This window comes from Prinia subflava, chromosome 4 (assembly GCF_021018805.1).
Source record: "Prinia subflava isolate CZ2003 ecotype Zambia chromosome 4, Cam_Psub_1.2, whole genome shotgun sequence".
In the NCBI taxonomy this organism is placed as follows: domain Eukaryota; kingdom Metazoa; phylum Chordata; class Aves; order Passeriformes; family Cisticolidae; genus Prinia; species Prinia subflava.
The window spans coordinates 58274948-58291256 of NC_086250.1; the positions used below are offsets into that span (position 1 = coordinate 58274948).

The window sequence follows — 16309 nt, forward strand, 5'->3', positions numbered from 1 at the left end:
GTTTAATGTTAATACAAGACCCCTAAACATATTCTGAGAGGCTCCATGTCAGTCCAATACAGGCATGGCAATTTTAACTTACAGTACAATTGCTACCTTCTCTTGCACTCTGAAAGTTTATTTCCTGTTTTGTCAGGCAATCATTAATCTTTAAAAAAAATAAATTGAATTTTCAGAAAAGAACTCCTAAAATCTACCCACGGTTCTCTATATCCGTATTTGAAGAAAGAGGAAATTACTCTAGAGTCAGCCAAATCTCTGCCCCCTTCCTAGAGCCTTGGTATTCACACCTCGTCTTTATTTTGCCTTGAGTAGATTCCACTGTTCCTGTTTTCCAAGACTGAGCAGTACTGGCAGCAGCTGTGATTCGGAAAAAGCCTCATGCAGGATCTGAGTTTAAATTCTAGCTGTTCACACACTGTGTGCTAGCATATGTTATAAGCAACTATAAATTGTGTACAGATGTGTTCCAGTGAAGCCAAGCTAACAACACTGAATAACAGCTCATGTGCTTTGTAATGATACATAATGAATGTCCTGTCATATAACGGAGTCCATCTCTGTGTCAGGATTTATCCACTGGCTTTGGAAACAAGGGGTTGGAATTATAGTGTGAATTTTTAAGCAATATTTTTAATACAAGATATGCAAACCAAAGAGACATGACTGATTTCTGGGGAACATTTTATGTAAGAGATTCTGACTAAATGAGCACACAAGCCAGGGCTTTAAAAAAAAAAAAAAGATTTGTTTAGAACACTTCTGAAGGTCTAAAGACAAAAACATTTACATATAAGTAAAAAGAAAAAGTATGCAAACATTGGCCTAGTTGGAAAAGCAAAATTCCAACAAACAGGAAATAGAGGCAGGCATAGGAAAGGAATGGGGCAGGGGGGAGGGGAGGAAGAGGGCAGGCTGCTGTCAGAAACTCTAGTGACCAGGAAGAGCAGGGCTGAAGGGAGATGAGCATCCTTAAAGTACCCTGTACATATCTTCTGCTGTACTCTTGTGCAATACTGATGGTTTTCTTAGAGAGAAGATTGCTCTCTGTAAATTACAGTTTGAACAATAAACACTGGGAATATTGACCATCTTTGTTGTGGGGAGAGGGCAGCCCATCATTGCTCACGTACCAGATGTGCCCCTTCCATGAGTCTAACAGAACAGCAGCATTGCTTCTCTTCTGACCAGTGGCAAACACCAAGCAGATAGAGAAAGCCTGACTAGAAGAAATAATTCTTTTCTTTAGGCTGTATAGACAAAGCAGTAGAGGAAAAAGAAAGGCCTGATCACAGTATCAAAATGTGAGCATAGGTTAGCCAGCAGCTGGCAGAAGATCAGACCTCTGTGGCCTGCCCCACTTAGGGCCCTCAGGAAAAGTGTCTCAGCATGTGTTTTAAGATAAATCTAGATCAAGCTCTGGTCCCATGGTCCCACTATCTTGCCTATTTCCAGCTTTTTATGCCCTTCTCTGTGACTTTAGCACAAGCATTCATTTGATTGCATAGCAAAATGGTTCACAGAGCAGGAAAAACTGAAAGCTTATGAAATAAAATAATTAGCTTTCAGCAAGGTAAGTCCCCAGGATGGGATCCATGTGAAATCAGAGAGATGCCAGAGCTAATGCATGAGTGGGGATAGAGGAGTGCAGCATTGATCCACAGGGAATGTGCAGGCTGCAGTTACTTAGTCCTAGATTACCTTGAGCTGCTGTGGAAGCACACCCTGATGCCTCTCAGAAAATATCACAAATTTCTTTGCAACTCCATAGATAAAATTCTGCCTCTTTGGCTAATAGACAGAGACACTCTTTCTTATAAACTAAGATGTTTTGTGGTTCCTCTACCCCAGGTTGCTTTCTTGACTGAAAGAGGGCTTGTAGGCTTAATAAGAGTACTCTCCAGTAGACAGTAGCAGCAAATCATTAGTGAACAGCATCAGCTCTGACAGAGGCACAGCTTTCAAGATTCATCCTGTGTTTGAAGGTGATTTGCTACCTCAAAGCTGAGAAAATATATTAATAAAGCAAAGAGAAAAAACTTTGGAGCTTTGATTATATCTTGCTTTTTTTTGTTATTGAGCTTATCTTTTGGTATAGATCTTCTTTCTTCTTGCATTACACATTCCAGTGCATTTTTCCATATGCATAGTATTTGCACCATTTGGCAGAGAACATGAAAACCTAAACGATGATCAGGCTGTGCTGGAAAGGGTCTGTTAACAGAAAACACAGGCAGTTAAATCACATCATATTAAATCAGCAACATTCTTATCCCTGAAGCATGGCATCTTATTATTTATGGGCTATTTATTCTTGACTCTTTGGTCTCCTTATATCTCATGAGCCTGATTAGCCAGATATTTGATGGTTTCGTTTTCTCCTCTCTGAAATTCCTTGGATTAATCCATGCAGGTCATTTTGCTAACCCACTTTGTCCAGACTTGTGATGCTGCTTGGTACCCTCAGAGTCTACCTTACAATGCTGATAGAACTTAACACTGGCTGGTGTCCAGCCTTTCTCTGCCACAAACAAAAAGATGAATACTCCTATCCCTTATCTGGGAGGGACAGATGCAGCTCTACTTCCTAGCTCAATTTTAACTGCTTATTTCTGAAAGATTAAGTGCTATGTACAAATTCAACGTGAATCTTTTGAAAATGTATCTATGGAAAACATGTAAAAGCACAGAACTAACACTAGAAAGTGCTGTGGCTCAGAAAATCTCAGGTAATGTTAGATTGTCTGCCTACATACTGTCAGTGGACAACATTTCTGCTATTTTATGCTAATAGATTTCTGCTGTTTTATTGTCCTACTGCTTTTTATTGTGTTAGATGCTATATTATTTCCTTGAGTCTTCTCTTAGAGCAGACTATATTTGAATGCTTTATACAGCAATGGTTCCTGATTTTCTGGAAGAACTGTTCTGAATTTCATGACATTATGTCACATAACTATGCTGGTAAGAGGCAGCAAACTCTGATACCGATTTTTGGCCAGGATAAACTGCAATAGAAGAAGAGGAGTTGGTGACAAGTTACACTGGAGGACTTTTTGCAAGGGATGACATTTCATCTGAGTGTCCTAAACTTCACCTTAGAGCGTGTCCTGTATTAGGCAATGGAGTTCAGTGGTAATGGTGCAGGATTTCACAAAGGGCCTGCCATCAAGACCACAGCCACTGTGGCAGACCTGGTATCAAGTACACAGCATCCAGGGGGACTTGGTAAGGAGGAAAAATACAGTAGGAAAGAAAATATGAAGGTAGTGTTTTGTACATGTAGAATAACCCCAGTCTCAACAACAAAACTCTTGTTACTGGCTCTAGCCATTTTCCTACTTTTTGGAGAGAAGCATCTAACTATATTGTTAGGACTTCAGCTATGCTCCATTGCTTTCCCAATCCAGCATTCCCTACTTAACAGATAAGGAATTAGTTTGGTGATTAAACTATTTCCATCAAATGCTCCCCCTTTCAGCTATGTTAGTTGTCCTTTGTTGCTTTATTGACCCCGTTTTCCAGGCCATTGCATTTCCAAACAGCAGTCCTCAGAAGAACTATCCCATTAGGGAAACAATTAGTTTGCAGATTTTAATTTATCTGGGGCCTTACTGGTATCTGGTTGCATTTCTTGACCTGTTAGTTTGCTTCAGGATGTTTTACCTGCCTTTGCTGCCATTTTAATTGATTGCTTTTGTTCATTAGGACAAGCCCTGCCCCAGATGCAAAGACCAATGTCCAAGTCTAGACCACATTGTGCTGATGTGCAATGCAGCAGCTCCAGAGCTTCCCAGATTTCCCAGGAGGGAGAGCACTGCTTGGAAATTTTTGCCACAGGGGATAAGGACAAGTGAGGACTTGCCTAAGGACACGTGAGTGCAAACTGGAAAAGGTGAGATAAACACCATAGCTGAATTTTCAGAGGTCAGTCTTGTCTCAAGGACTTTGGCATAGTCTCCTCATTGGAGCAGGAAGACAGGGTTGCCTTGTGCAAAAAATGAGGCAGGAGCATGACTCTGCTTTTCTCCATGATGCCATGGGCCAGTATCTGTCCTTGTAACAAAGAAACTACAGACACTTTAACTGGATTCATCCCTACGCAATGCACGTGTGCGTTTTGTCTCCTTCCGTTTCAATATTGAACCAAGTTGCAGAGACAAATTCTGGCCCCATGGTATTACTCAAGGTGAACAGCTGAAGCATTCAGATAGTCATTTTCTGAATCAGCTTGCAGAGGCTAAGTAGCTAGATTAAAAGAATACAGGTGAGAGAGTGATAAATCCCATGATCAGAGACATTTACAATGAGCTATGAGACTCTGCTTTGTGCTGTTTGTTGCTTTAGGCTGGGATTTTTAAATCCCAGTCTTTGTTGTTTTCCCAGCTTTGTTTGCTCAAGGCAAAGTGGTTGTTGAATACCTCACACAGAGGCCTCTAATTCTGCCTGGGACAGCCTGTAATATAAAACTTTAATGAGACACAGTACCAGTATGAAGAGATATGTCATTCCCGTCTTACTGCTGCTGATATTTCACTAATTTTACCATATGGTCCATGTCTTCAATATGCTGTTTTCCTATAGTTTCAGCTCATATACCAAAGCATAGCATGATGTACACTAAAGGCCACATTTTGCTAGATTTATTCCCCTGAAGATGTGTCCTGTCAGACCTGACCAGCCCCCAAAAAGCCACAGAAATCACACACATCATTTTCCTGGTTCTGAAGGCAGCATCATGGCTGGTTAAGCAAATTTCTGTTGACTGGCCTGACTGAAGGGAAGCGAGTAATTCCTGAAGCCTGGCTTGTAATGTAACTATCCCTGTCTGGCAGAAGCTCCTGGACCGCGGCTGTTTTTACTATTCCTGCGTTCTGGCTGGAGACGATTGCTGCAGCGGGATGTGTATGTCAGCAGTAAAGGGTTACTGCCGCGGAGCCGAGCGCTGCAATCGTGGGACAGATGCGCCCTCCCGTGTGCCAGCCCAGAAGTGTCTGCAGAGCCTTTGGACATCAGGGCAGCTCTCTGGAGAGCTGGAAATTTGGGGGGGGGGTAATATTTTTTAACAAAATTTTGTCAAATAGCAACTCTGCAAAAACTGTTGTTCAATCTGTCAGAATTTATCGATAAAAATATATTTTGGAAAAAATTGAGAAGGTTAGACTTGATAAACAGCAATAAGAAGGGTGGGGTTGAGTCCTCCTCACATGGTTTTTATAGCTTATGCAGAGAACCCAAGTCAGAAGAAACAAGAATACATCCACCAAGAGATTTTGTTACTTCCAAAGAGGTTCTAATACGACTTTATACATCCACCTTTCACAAAGTCAGTAAAATTTCTCTATTTCAAATAGAGCAGGGTAAAGAAAGAAGTATTTCAAGGTAACAGTCTCTTTGCATGAACTTCTTTGAAGGAGTGTAGCACCAGCTGTACATTTTAATTTCAGGGAAGCAGCAGAGTTTAGGTAAAACCACTAAGAAATCTTCTGCTTTTTATTTACTTTGATTTTGACACCATCATTGCTGCATCAATTCACCACAAAACACAGAATTAAAATAGTGATCATCAGTATCCATGCTCAACGGTGGAAATTATTGTGTGTGTTTTTCAAGAGTCAGTGTTTCTTCCTAAAGTACAAGAGCATATTATTAAATCTGTATCCACATTACAGAGCTGTAATACAAGAATGGTTTTCACTGGCAAGGAGAAGGTCCTGAAGACAATTCTATTTCAAGCAGCAGAAGAGTTATGTCAGCTGTTCTTTATATTTTTCCCTCAGCTATGGCATGGAGTAGGAAAGGGAGGTATTCATATTACCCATTTTCATGGAGCTGACTAATCCATCTCAGCTCTTGGCACCTATCCTCAGTGACAGAGCAGGACAGAGGTTGGAGGCTGTCTCCAAATCTTTGTCTTTTCATGGTCCCTGGAAGCAACTTAAACAGATCCTCTGAGCAGTGTAGGCAGTAAACTGGCTGTTTAAAGGTAGTACTGTGAATAATACCTGTTGGGTGACTACATAGCTGCTTCAGAAATATGCTTTGCCTTCCTTCTTTCTTTATCCTGCTATACAAGGCCATCAAATAGTCAGCATCTTTATTTGATTAAAGTTATATTGGACTGTTTTCCTTTCAACAGATTAGCCAGTCAGATTAAATCTTGTCTATCCTTTTTTCCTTTTTTCTTCTACAGAAAGGAGTGGTGTTTCTGTCTTTGGATCCTTTTCAGGCTATTTCTCTTCATCTGCTATTGTAGGTAGGGAAATTCCAGATGTATTTTGTTTCTATTGATCTATTTTGCCTAGTCACCATAAATTTCAATGTTCTTTCTCTGCTGCATTTGTTCCATCAGTTGTCTTTACTGGCAGTTTCTTTAATAGTCCTTGTTCACGTATGAGATTTTCATAGCTTTGAGCTACTTCATTTCTCTAGAGAGAAAACTAATTTGCACTTTAAACATAAGCAACACTTAGTCCCCATTCAGGCTGCTCTTACACTGTGGGCTGCCTCAGATCTATCAGGTTTGTTGTTGGTTTTTTTGCCTGAATTTGTTTCTTTCCTTCAATAAAAAAGAATCTTGTAACTGGATCCTGGTTTCAGGTCCTGAAATGACACTTTCTTTCACTCAGGCCAACCAAAAAAAGAAACCTACCAATTATTTTTGAAGTTTAAATCACTTCCTTTTCAATAAGCTGTAAGATGATGCTGCATCATTTTCTCATTCTGTAGCTTCTGTTAGTGTACCTTAAAAGCCAGTGGACAAAAAAAAACCAACTTATAAATATGATTATAAAAAGGTGGAGATGATATTTGTGTCATTACTACATTCTCAAATATAATCGATGCATACAACATAAAGTTACCACATAATATGAAAGATTAGGAAGATTCTTTTACAGCTCTAACACTTGTGGCCCAAAACTGGATTTGGCAAAAAATTCAAGAGTACACACAAATGTTTTGGGGAGTTGTTTTTTGAACTGAGTTTAAAACCTAGCTGGTAATATTTACTAGTCTCCAAGAGGTTGTCCAAGATACATGCTGGTCCTCAGGATCCCAAAACTATACTGTTTGAAACCAATTTCTTGTTGTTGGGGCTGTATCAATCCATAGGTATCACTTACAGATAGCTTGCAGGAGTTCCATGATATGTTACCAATTATAGCATCTGTGCCCTCTGACCACCATTTTCCTCCAAATATTTCTGGTATCTCCAAATTTAGAGGAAAGTTTGGTTTGTCCTGCCAGTTAGAAAGAAGTTTAACAAAATCTGCAGAGTCCAGAGCACTTTAAGGAACTGAAGCAATAATTCAGAATGAAAAGAGGCATCTTCACAATGTTCCTGCTCAATAAAACTTGATATATTTTCCCCTAGCTCTATGTGATAATTTGAAATGAAAAAAGTATTTGTACTTTCTTACAGAAACTCTCTACATCAGTACTTTACAAGAATGTCGTATAAATGCAAGTAGCAAGACAAAAGATTAATGTTATTAATTTAGTTGAGGAACAACAATTTAAAATGGACTGGTTGGGCTCTGATACAGAGATGGGTTTCTAAACTAAAGAGGGGATGACATGGAAACTTGCCATTTCTGAAGCTCTCTGTATCAAAGTTTCCCTTTTCTCCTGACATGGTAAAAAATATACAGCCCCATTCATAAAAGTGAATGCAAGGTTTGAGAGATCTCTGAGAACCAGTCTAATCTCTAATCTGCAGACACCATGTGTCACCTCCTATCACATGCAAGTACTTCTCAGCTGTTGGATTCACTCTAAACTCCAGCAACAGCCTCCAATTTTTCCATTGCTAATAATGTTGCTTGGAATCAGTGTACTTCATCAATGGTTTCACAACAATGAAGTTACTCTGTTTATCCCATGGCTTGATAACATGCTACTGGTGGGTTACTAATTTGGAAGGTTGTTTATTTTTGTTTTAATAAAGAACGCATTCAGTCAGGACACAATTGGGCCATTTTGTTGCTAGCATACCATGTTCCCAAGAAACATGCAGGTATATGAAGTGAATGTATTTCACACTAATTTGTGGATTGGAAATCTGGTCAGCCAAGCAGGGCCTCCTCTGGACATCTGTCAAGTCCTTGATCCCTATCAGATGTCACTATCCCAGCTAATGTTCCCTGTACTGCGAGGTAGGATCTTTATCTTCCTTACTGTCTGGAAAACAGATTATACAGTTTGCATGCTATGTAAATGGGAAGAGCAAACCCAACCATTACTATTACTTTTGGTTAGACAGAATGGGAATTTGTGTCCTATACATTTTATTTAGCAGCCTGTAACGTTTATTTACATAACAAGCGGTAGGAGGAGGATCACAGTGCAAAGATTCCATTTTAAAATGAAGTAATTTGTCAACATTTGTTTTTCCACTCATTTCAATTTGCATGCAAGGATACTAAGTTTTATCTCTGGCTGTGCTACAGGGCTATAGTTTATTCACAGCAGGAGAGAGAGCAAATATAAACAGCAAGCTAATGGGCTGAGCCACCATCTAGCTGGAGCTGAAGCTTACTTTAGGTTGATGTCACAGTACAGTAGCTCCAGCAAACAAGTCGGTGTGAGCTGCAGATTATAACTTATTTGGGCCATAAGAATGAATATAAGATTTGAAATTCAAGTGTACCTTTTAAGAATGTATGTGAGACAGCTTGTGATTCTTTCTAATTTATGTACAGGAATGCTGTTTCAAACTGCAGTTTTGTAGCAGCCACTTCAAAATACCAAACGGGCAATGTTGACATCTCTCTATGGTGTCTGCTACTTTTCCTCTGGGCTCCTTTAGAGCCAGTTGAGAGACAGAAAACTCACTCAGGATCACAGAATCATAGAATGGTTAGGGATGGAAGGGACCTTAAAGATCATCTGGTTCCAAGCCCTCTGCCATAGGCAGGGACACCTTCCACTAGAGCAGGTTGCTCAATGCCCCATTCAGCCTGGCCTTGAGCACTCCCAAAGGAGGAGGCCTACAGAGCTTCCCTGACCAAACTGTTCCAGTGCCTCACCACCCTCACAGAAGAATTTCTTCCATACATCTAACCTAAATTTCCACTCTTTCAGTTTGAACCCATTACTCCTTGTCCTGTCACTACAGTTCCTGAAGAAGAGTCCCTCTCCAGCTTCCCCCTTCAGATACTGGAGGGTTGCTATGAGGTCTCCACACAACCTTCTCCACGCTGAACAGCCCCACCTCTCCCAGTCTGTCTTCATAGTGGAGGTCCTCTAGTCCCCTTATAAATTTCCTGTTCCTCCTCTGGACTTGCTCCAAAAGTTCCATGTTCTTCATGTGTTGGGGGCACCAGGACCTGGCTCTGGCCCTTGGCACAGTGCAGGGGTGTACAGAGGCAGGGGGGTGGCACCCTGAAGGGCCTGGGATCAGCTGGCTGGAGCCTGGGACAAGAACACCAAGGTTGAGGGTTCAGTCCTGAACAGGTCACTCATGTAAGAGCTGGACTTCAAGATCCCTGTGCGTCCCTTCCAAGTCAGAACATTCTGTGGTCTGGAAATAAAGACCTGATTCTCTGCCCTGGCTACAAAAGGAGAGTGACAAAAGCTCAGATGTAGATGTCTCTCCTTTTCTGAGTGTAAGACTGCAAGACTGCAAGACTGGGGAGATAGTAACTTGCATAAATAAGTAACACAACACAACACTAAATCTTTTGTCCATTGATATCCCCCTGTCAAGACAAATATTTTGTTCTTACTACATTACACATACATGGGGAATGTTTGTTGGATTTGGGAATCCTGTGCTGGCTACAAGTATCAATTTAACTTAAATTAATATGAAAATTTAATAATATTGTATATGCATATTATATATAAGATAGATTCTTTTCAGAGCATTTCCATACTGAATACAAGTTTTCTAAACTGAATAGATGTCCTTGGATGAGGACAGATAGACTTTTTCTTATTATTCTTTCATAGATAACAGAGACAATATTATCCAGTATGATTTGAATTATCTGGAATAGCTATTACAACCCAGAGGATGACTGCACGTGTGACAACAGGCTGGCCCTTACCATCAAAACATTCACATAAAGTTTCTTTACTGAGAATGTGATGGCTGCTTCATCTGAATGTGAACAAGTCTGATGCCCTGTATTTGATGACAGCGATGGAGAGAAAAGTACTTATTTTTAAAATTCATACAGAATTTTTCACTGATGCAATAATAGTAAAATATCTGGGGAAAAATATAACAGTGAAAATTTTCTTTACTGATATGCCAGCTTTATTCATTTCTGCATGCAAAAGCTGAATTATTTATTTTCATGAGGAAATTTATTCTATACAGTTGCAGAAAATACTTGTTGATGTCTTAGGAAAAGTTTTTACTTGATCTTACTTACTGGAGGTAAGTTTAGGACTAAATTTCTTTTTCCAGATATATAGTTTATAACTAGCTACAGTCTGAAAGTGTTTCTACATGCACAGGTTTGAGCTGGAGCTACAGACTTCTTTTTTGACCATAAGAGATGAAAAATTACCAAGTCTGTTTGCTGTTTGAATGAGATTTTATGAACTAGATAGCCTATTGATAAGCCCGGGTATCTTATTACCTCCTGTAAGTTGTCATGACAGGTATGTCTTTTGTATTTCTGCTGCTTCTAAAAGAGTGAACAGAATTGATCAAATGGGCTGGTGGCAGGAACCGTTCACTGGAAATCTCAGATCTTTCTGGAGGAAGATGGAAATATATGAAACTACATAAGCTGAATTTCAAAAAAGCTCAATTGCATCCTGAGTTTAAGGATGAAATTGTCTAAATACCTCAAGAGGCCCATTTTATCCTTTCTGGAAATCAGAAATTAATAGGAATAAAACTCCTCTATTGTCCCTGTTTAGTTTTGTTGGGTTTGTTTGTGGGGTTTTTTTGCTTCGATTGCTCTAAATTTCAGAATGCTCTTCTTCCCATAAGATCTCTGAGAAGGCACAAGTAAGTGATGGTTGGATAAGAAATTTCTGGAATAAAGTGGATTGGATCCCCAAATCCAGATCTCAGAGAAATGTGATCTCAGTTCTGAAGGATACATAACAGGAAAATCAGAGAATATGTATACTAAATCTTGATTGATTTGATAATAAAGACTAACCAACATTGCAATACACTTCTGCTAGAACTTTTGGCCATTTCTGACTTACTTTTATAGGTGATTCTGTACTAGGAACAAAATGAGTATCTGTATTGTACTTCAGACTTTTAAGCTTGTGCCTGAGGCATGAGTTTCCAAGCATCTCTGTCCATACTGGTTGCAATTTCAGACTTTAATTTTCTCTGATGTGAAAGCTTGATTACAAGAACACATGTGGAAGCCCAGTTCAAACAACTATGTATTGTGCACCTTAATTCTCCTTTGGAAGCCTGTAGGAAATTCTTATGGCCAGAAAAAGCCCAATTTTCAGAGCACCTGTCTCTGACAGGCTTTCTCTAGCATCACATCTTTCAGCCCCTCATTTCTGGTACATGCATTGACTCTCCTGTGGGCTCCACACAGAAGACTTTGAAGTGTTAAAAGTCTTTGATATAGTGCCATAGCAATTTAATTATTTTCTCCCGTGCTGCCTCAGCTACACTAAGCTTAAGGAATTAGATGGGATGCAAGATTTTAGCTTTAACTTATAAAAATGCAAATGATCTGGAATTAAATTGCTCAGGAACTTGACTCTCCATCACAGAGTGATAAGAAGCACTTGAGCTGCAGTTCTTTCCCATGGCACAGAATTCTGTGAGTGATCGCTGGACTGGGAGCTTTTCCACCTCACCTCCTCTTCTGATTTCCAAAGAATTTAATGTGCTACGAAGTACTTACCTTCCACTCCACTCTGTTTTCAAGGAGGAAATGACATGAAGCACAGATCAGATTTTCAGAAAGTCCTTTTTGTTGTACTTCACATTTATATCCATGGAAAGTCCTCCATCTGCCCAGAATATCAGTTTTCCAGGGCTCGTTTTGCACAAGAAAATCAACAAATACCGGCACACACCTTGTGACCCCTTGGGCCTTTACTCCACCTTCTTGATCTTTTCTGCTTTCAAAAAAACAATTTGAAAGAACTCCCATTGCTGATTTTATGCAGGATCTTTAGAGGATTATAGCAGATAAAGAAATACTAGTTTTATTCAAGGTGAGAAACCAGCATGATTACAATTCATTGTCATTCAAGCACATAACAGACAGACTGCCTCTGCATCCCTCTTTTCTCCTGAATGTGGTGTGGAGTTCTAAAGAGAGGAGTTATTGTTTTTTCCTTCCTTGTGTATTTTCCCACCAGACACACTGGGTTATTGGAAGCCTCCAGTAGCTTTTTTGACATGAAGTACTTGAGCTACATATACATATATATGACATCTCTCCCTGATAGTTCATCTGCTTCAATCATCTTTGTTTCCAGGTCTTACTGACCCTATCACCTGTCAACTGTTTCCTCCCAATGCGCTGAAGTTTCCCCTTCTCCTGCACACCCAGAGCCGTACAGAATTCTGTGCCTCCTCTGGGCACCTTGTCCTCATTTGCTCCACCTTCTCTTCAGTTTAATTCTGCAGTGTTGTCCAATCTATCTTCATCTGCTTTCCCCAGAAAATGCTCAGTACCCTTCATGTGCATGGTCTATGCACAGACACACCCTTGGAACCTGCTTGTATTACTGACTTGCAAAACCTGCAAGATGCGTGGGCAGAGAGTGGCAGGGATGTAACTGAGAACTGAGGTTCTGTTAGTGCATTTCCCCTTGTGATAAAGGCTTTTGAGGCTGTAAAGCAGAAACACACCCAGCCCAGGCTGTGGGGCAGGGTGCAATGTGTTGGAAGAAAACAATAAATGCAACTTTCCACTCTATATAGCACTTTATAAATACGTGTTTATTTCCTCATCTTTCACCAGTTTTACAGTTTTTAACCAGTACCTCAGTGGTAATGTTTGTCAGAAGCATACAGTGGAACTTCAGATAGTTCTATTCTGTAGTTATGAAATTAAAAACAAATTAAGAGGCCTTTCCATATGGAACTGTGCCAAAAATAATGAAACTAATTTTTTATAACATATTACAGAGTTACATAAGATTTCAACTTACATTTCTATCTTACTCCATGTACTGTATTTACACAGTTAACTAATTTATTATTTACATTTTTCAAATTCTTTAGTCATAAATCTTTTTATATTGTACATTCTAGTTTAAACTTTGATTACACAAATTATTTAGCACGCATTTCAGACACTGCAAATTCAATATTTCACATGAGTTCTAGGAGATTACTGCCTGGTTTTACTAGTGATGTGTCAAGATGCCTCCTTCATAAGAAAATACATATTACAAAGGAATTTTATAATATTCAGAATCTTGAATTTTGAAAAAACTAAGTACAAGGGATGTAATAATGATAATGCTATATCCTTTTCTATGCAATTTTTTTTTTTTTTGGAATGACATTATACCTGAGATGTAAAATTGCTAAATGTGTGGGCTTTTGATAAAAATTTGAAATTTTACATAAATGTTGGCCTTCTATTTACTGAAAACTACTCCTATCTGTATAGATATATAAATGTTATTTATATATCTATATCATATTTTCCAGAAAAGTCTATATCTACATAAATAAACATTGGTATTGTATTAGGTAACTTCCCACTATCCTTAAAAAGCAATGTGCTCAAGTACAGTATTTAACTTCTGACACAGACACAATAGTAAATGTGACCTCTAATGGTAATACTTCCTTCCAAGGGAAGTAAGAGGTACCTGTTGAATTTGGAAGACATGGCAGACAACTGATGTGGACCCAATGAGGGAAATTTTATATACCCAGACCCAGAAAGGTTATGCAGGAGCATCTGACACAGCAGACAACTTTGGGCCAATTTTCCATGTTACATGTAACTACCTAAATTACGTCTTCATAGAAAAAAGTTAATTATAGAAAACCCTTACAACAGTTAATGCTTTGTTGTCTTCTCTCGTTACAATAATATGCATTTCTATTAACAAATGATTGCAAATACCAAGTTTAAAGCAAATGGTCATGGATTTCATGTTTCTTTTATTCTGTTATTGGTAGACACTGTTAGGCACAATATGACATTCTCTGTAAACAAAATTTTGATACATTACACCACAAACTGAAGTTACAGAAAGCAGTACACAGACATGTAGAAGTACATATCCACTACACATTCCAGGCACAAATGCAGCCATCTGGGAGGCCTGACCCTGTATCCATCACAACTGAAACACCCGGCTGACACCAGAGGAAGACAAACGCATCCTAGCTGCCAAACACTCTGGGTTCTGAAATAATTCTCTTTTTTATCTTCTACCAAAGATTCCATGTACTTTTAAAATATAGATGGTCTCATAATCACATGTTGGTAAAAATGGATTTTACTTTATTTACCCTGAAACACCTAATTATTACAAAGTCTGTGTGAAGAACTAAGGCCCCTAATGCAAGTAATGTAACTAACACATTTAGAAAGCTCTCTTCAATATGTATCTACATATTTTTAAGAAGTTGAAAATAATCTTCCAATAACAAGTCATAAGAGAAAAATCCCTTGAAGGTTTTTTATTTCCCAGACTTAAAAGTGCACTACACTTTTTGTACAACACTGTGCAACTCAAGAACCAAACTGAGGAACAGTAAGTCTGAACTTTTAAGTGTATTGCTTATTGCAACTCCCACACTTCATAACCTCCATGGGTATGGCAGGCACAAATTAATATGAGTTATTTACATCCAACAGAGCAAATTAGAATTCTTATCAGAAAATATTTCTTGAAAAAAAAAAATAGTGCACTTAAATTATGTAAGTTTTAAGAAATTATTCGGTATCCCATGGTTTTATGAAGAAACATTAATTTTAGTCTATAAACTCGCAGAGGATTTTTGTTCTGCTAATAACCCATGAGCAATCTGAGTATTCAGTTACTGTTATTGTTATTGGGAGCTAGCTCTCGTCCTCTGAATAATAAGGAAAAAAAAAGGTATTAAATTATTTAACAAAAAAGCTTTGGAAAGATATATTAATTTTCCTTTTCTAACTTGCTAGAAATGGAGAATAAGGCAACAACTAAGATAAAAATATATCTTGCTTTGTAAACCAAGCTTCTTAATACATTTCTTAAAAGTGAACTTTCATGCTGAAAAATTGCAAGGCCTTAAAAGAGAAGCTTTAATTACTTTGACAAGACCATGCCTTCTGTTTAATTCATTATTTTAAAGCACTCCCAAAATGTATTGAGAGGGATTTATTTCAGTGTAATAGATGAGTCTTCAGCTTTAAGTAACTCCTTTTTATGGCTAAAAAGCTTCTATAGCATCCTTCAAGACTGAATAATGTTTGGAAAAATGCCACCAATTTCCATTACAACCTTCTATATTCTTATATTATGGGATTATTCTAACCTAATTCCATGGAAAAACAACAGATGGTGGGCTAATATCAGTGTCTTTTGAGTTATAACCAGACCTCAAAGCAGAGGTCTTGATGTCTCATATGGTCTGTATGATCATGGAAAAGTTATTTTTTGCCACTCAAAGTAGATAATTTTCACTGAATACAAGTGGCTGATAAAGTCATGGCAAGTGACACTGAAGTAATGACAAAATCATTCCATAAGTAGCTTTAAGTCTAAAGTACATAGAAAAAATGCTCAACATAAATAAGACAGACTACAATTCTCCTGTTAAGAGAAGGGGGAAAAAGAAGAAAATTATGTTATAAGACTTCTGAACTCATTTTTCATGCTGAGGAAAAAAATTCACTTTTAAGTTTGTTCAGTGCTCGATATCCTGCTTTGTCCACTTCTTTGGTATTCTGTTCTCATTCTGCAAATTCTAACAGAATTTTAATGGTCATCTTACTTCAAATGAAAGAGCAATGAGCTGAAAGCATAATCAGAACAACAGATGCCATAATACTGCAGAACACATTGGTTCTAATGATTTCTGTCTCTCTACATTCACTTCTTGTAATGGTTGGGGGCATCCGCAAATGCAAACTTCAGTCTGTAGGCCTCTGCCAGGAGGACACTGATGTCTTCATTTCCCCAGTGTACTGTAGGCAAATTCTGTAAAAATATCAGTAACTCCTAGTTGAAAAGAAAAAGAAAAAAAAAGAAATAAATATGTATTTTTAAATAGCAGTGTAGTAACTATGTATTACTTATACAATGATCATTTATAAGCAACCACTCGTGTAGCACCTCTGTATCCCAAACAAACCTGAGATCCAATTAGATTTAGTGATTCTTACATAGACATTTGCTATTCAAC

The 16309-nt window shown here is 38.4% G+C and overlaps 1 protein-coding gene across 1 annotated transcript in view; it reads right to left on the reverse strand.

Annotated features, from left to right (window-relative positions):
• Nucleotides 1-12871: 12871 nt before the first annotated feature.
• Nucleotides 12872-16309, reverse strand: part of TBC1D22A (TBC1 domain family member 22A) — a 150484-nt gene continuing 147046 nt past the window's right edge. Inside the window, exon 13 of the mRNA XM_063396828.1 lies at nt 12872-16125. Within this exon, the coding sequence (XP_063252898.1) occupies nt 15997-16125 (129 nt within the window). The 3' untranslated portion in view covers nt 12872-15996. The remainder of the gene's footprint in view (nt 16126-16309) is intronic.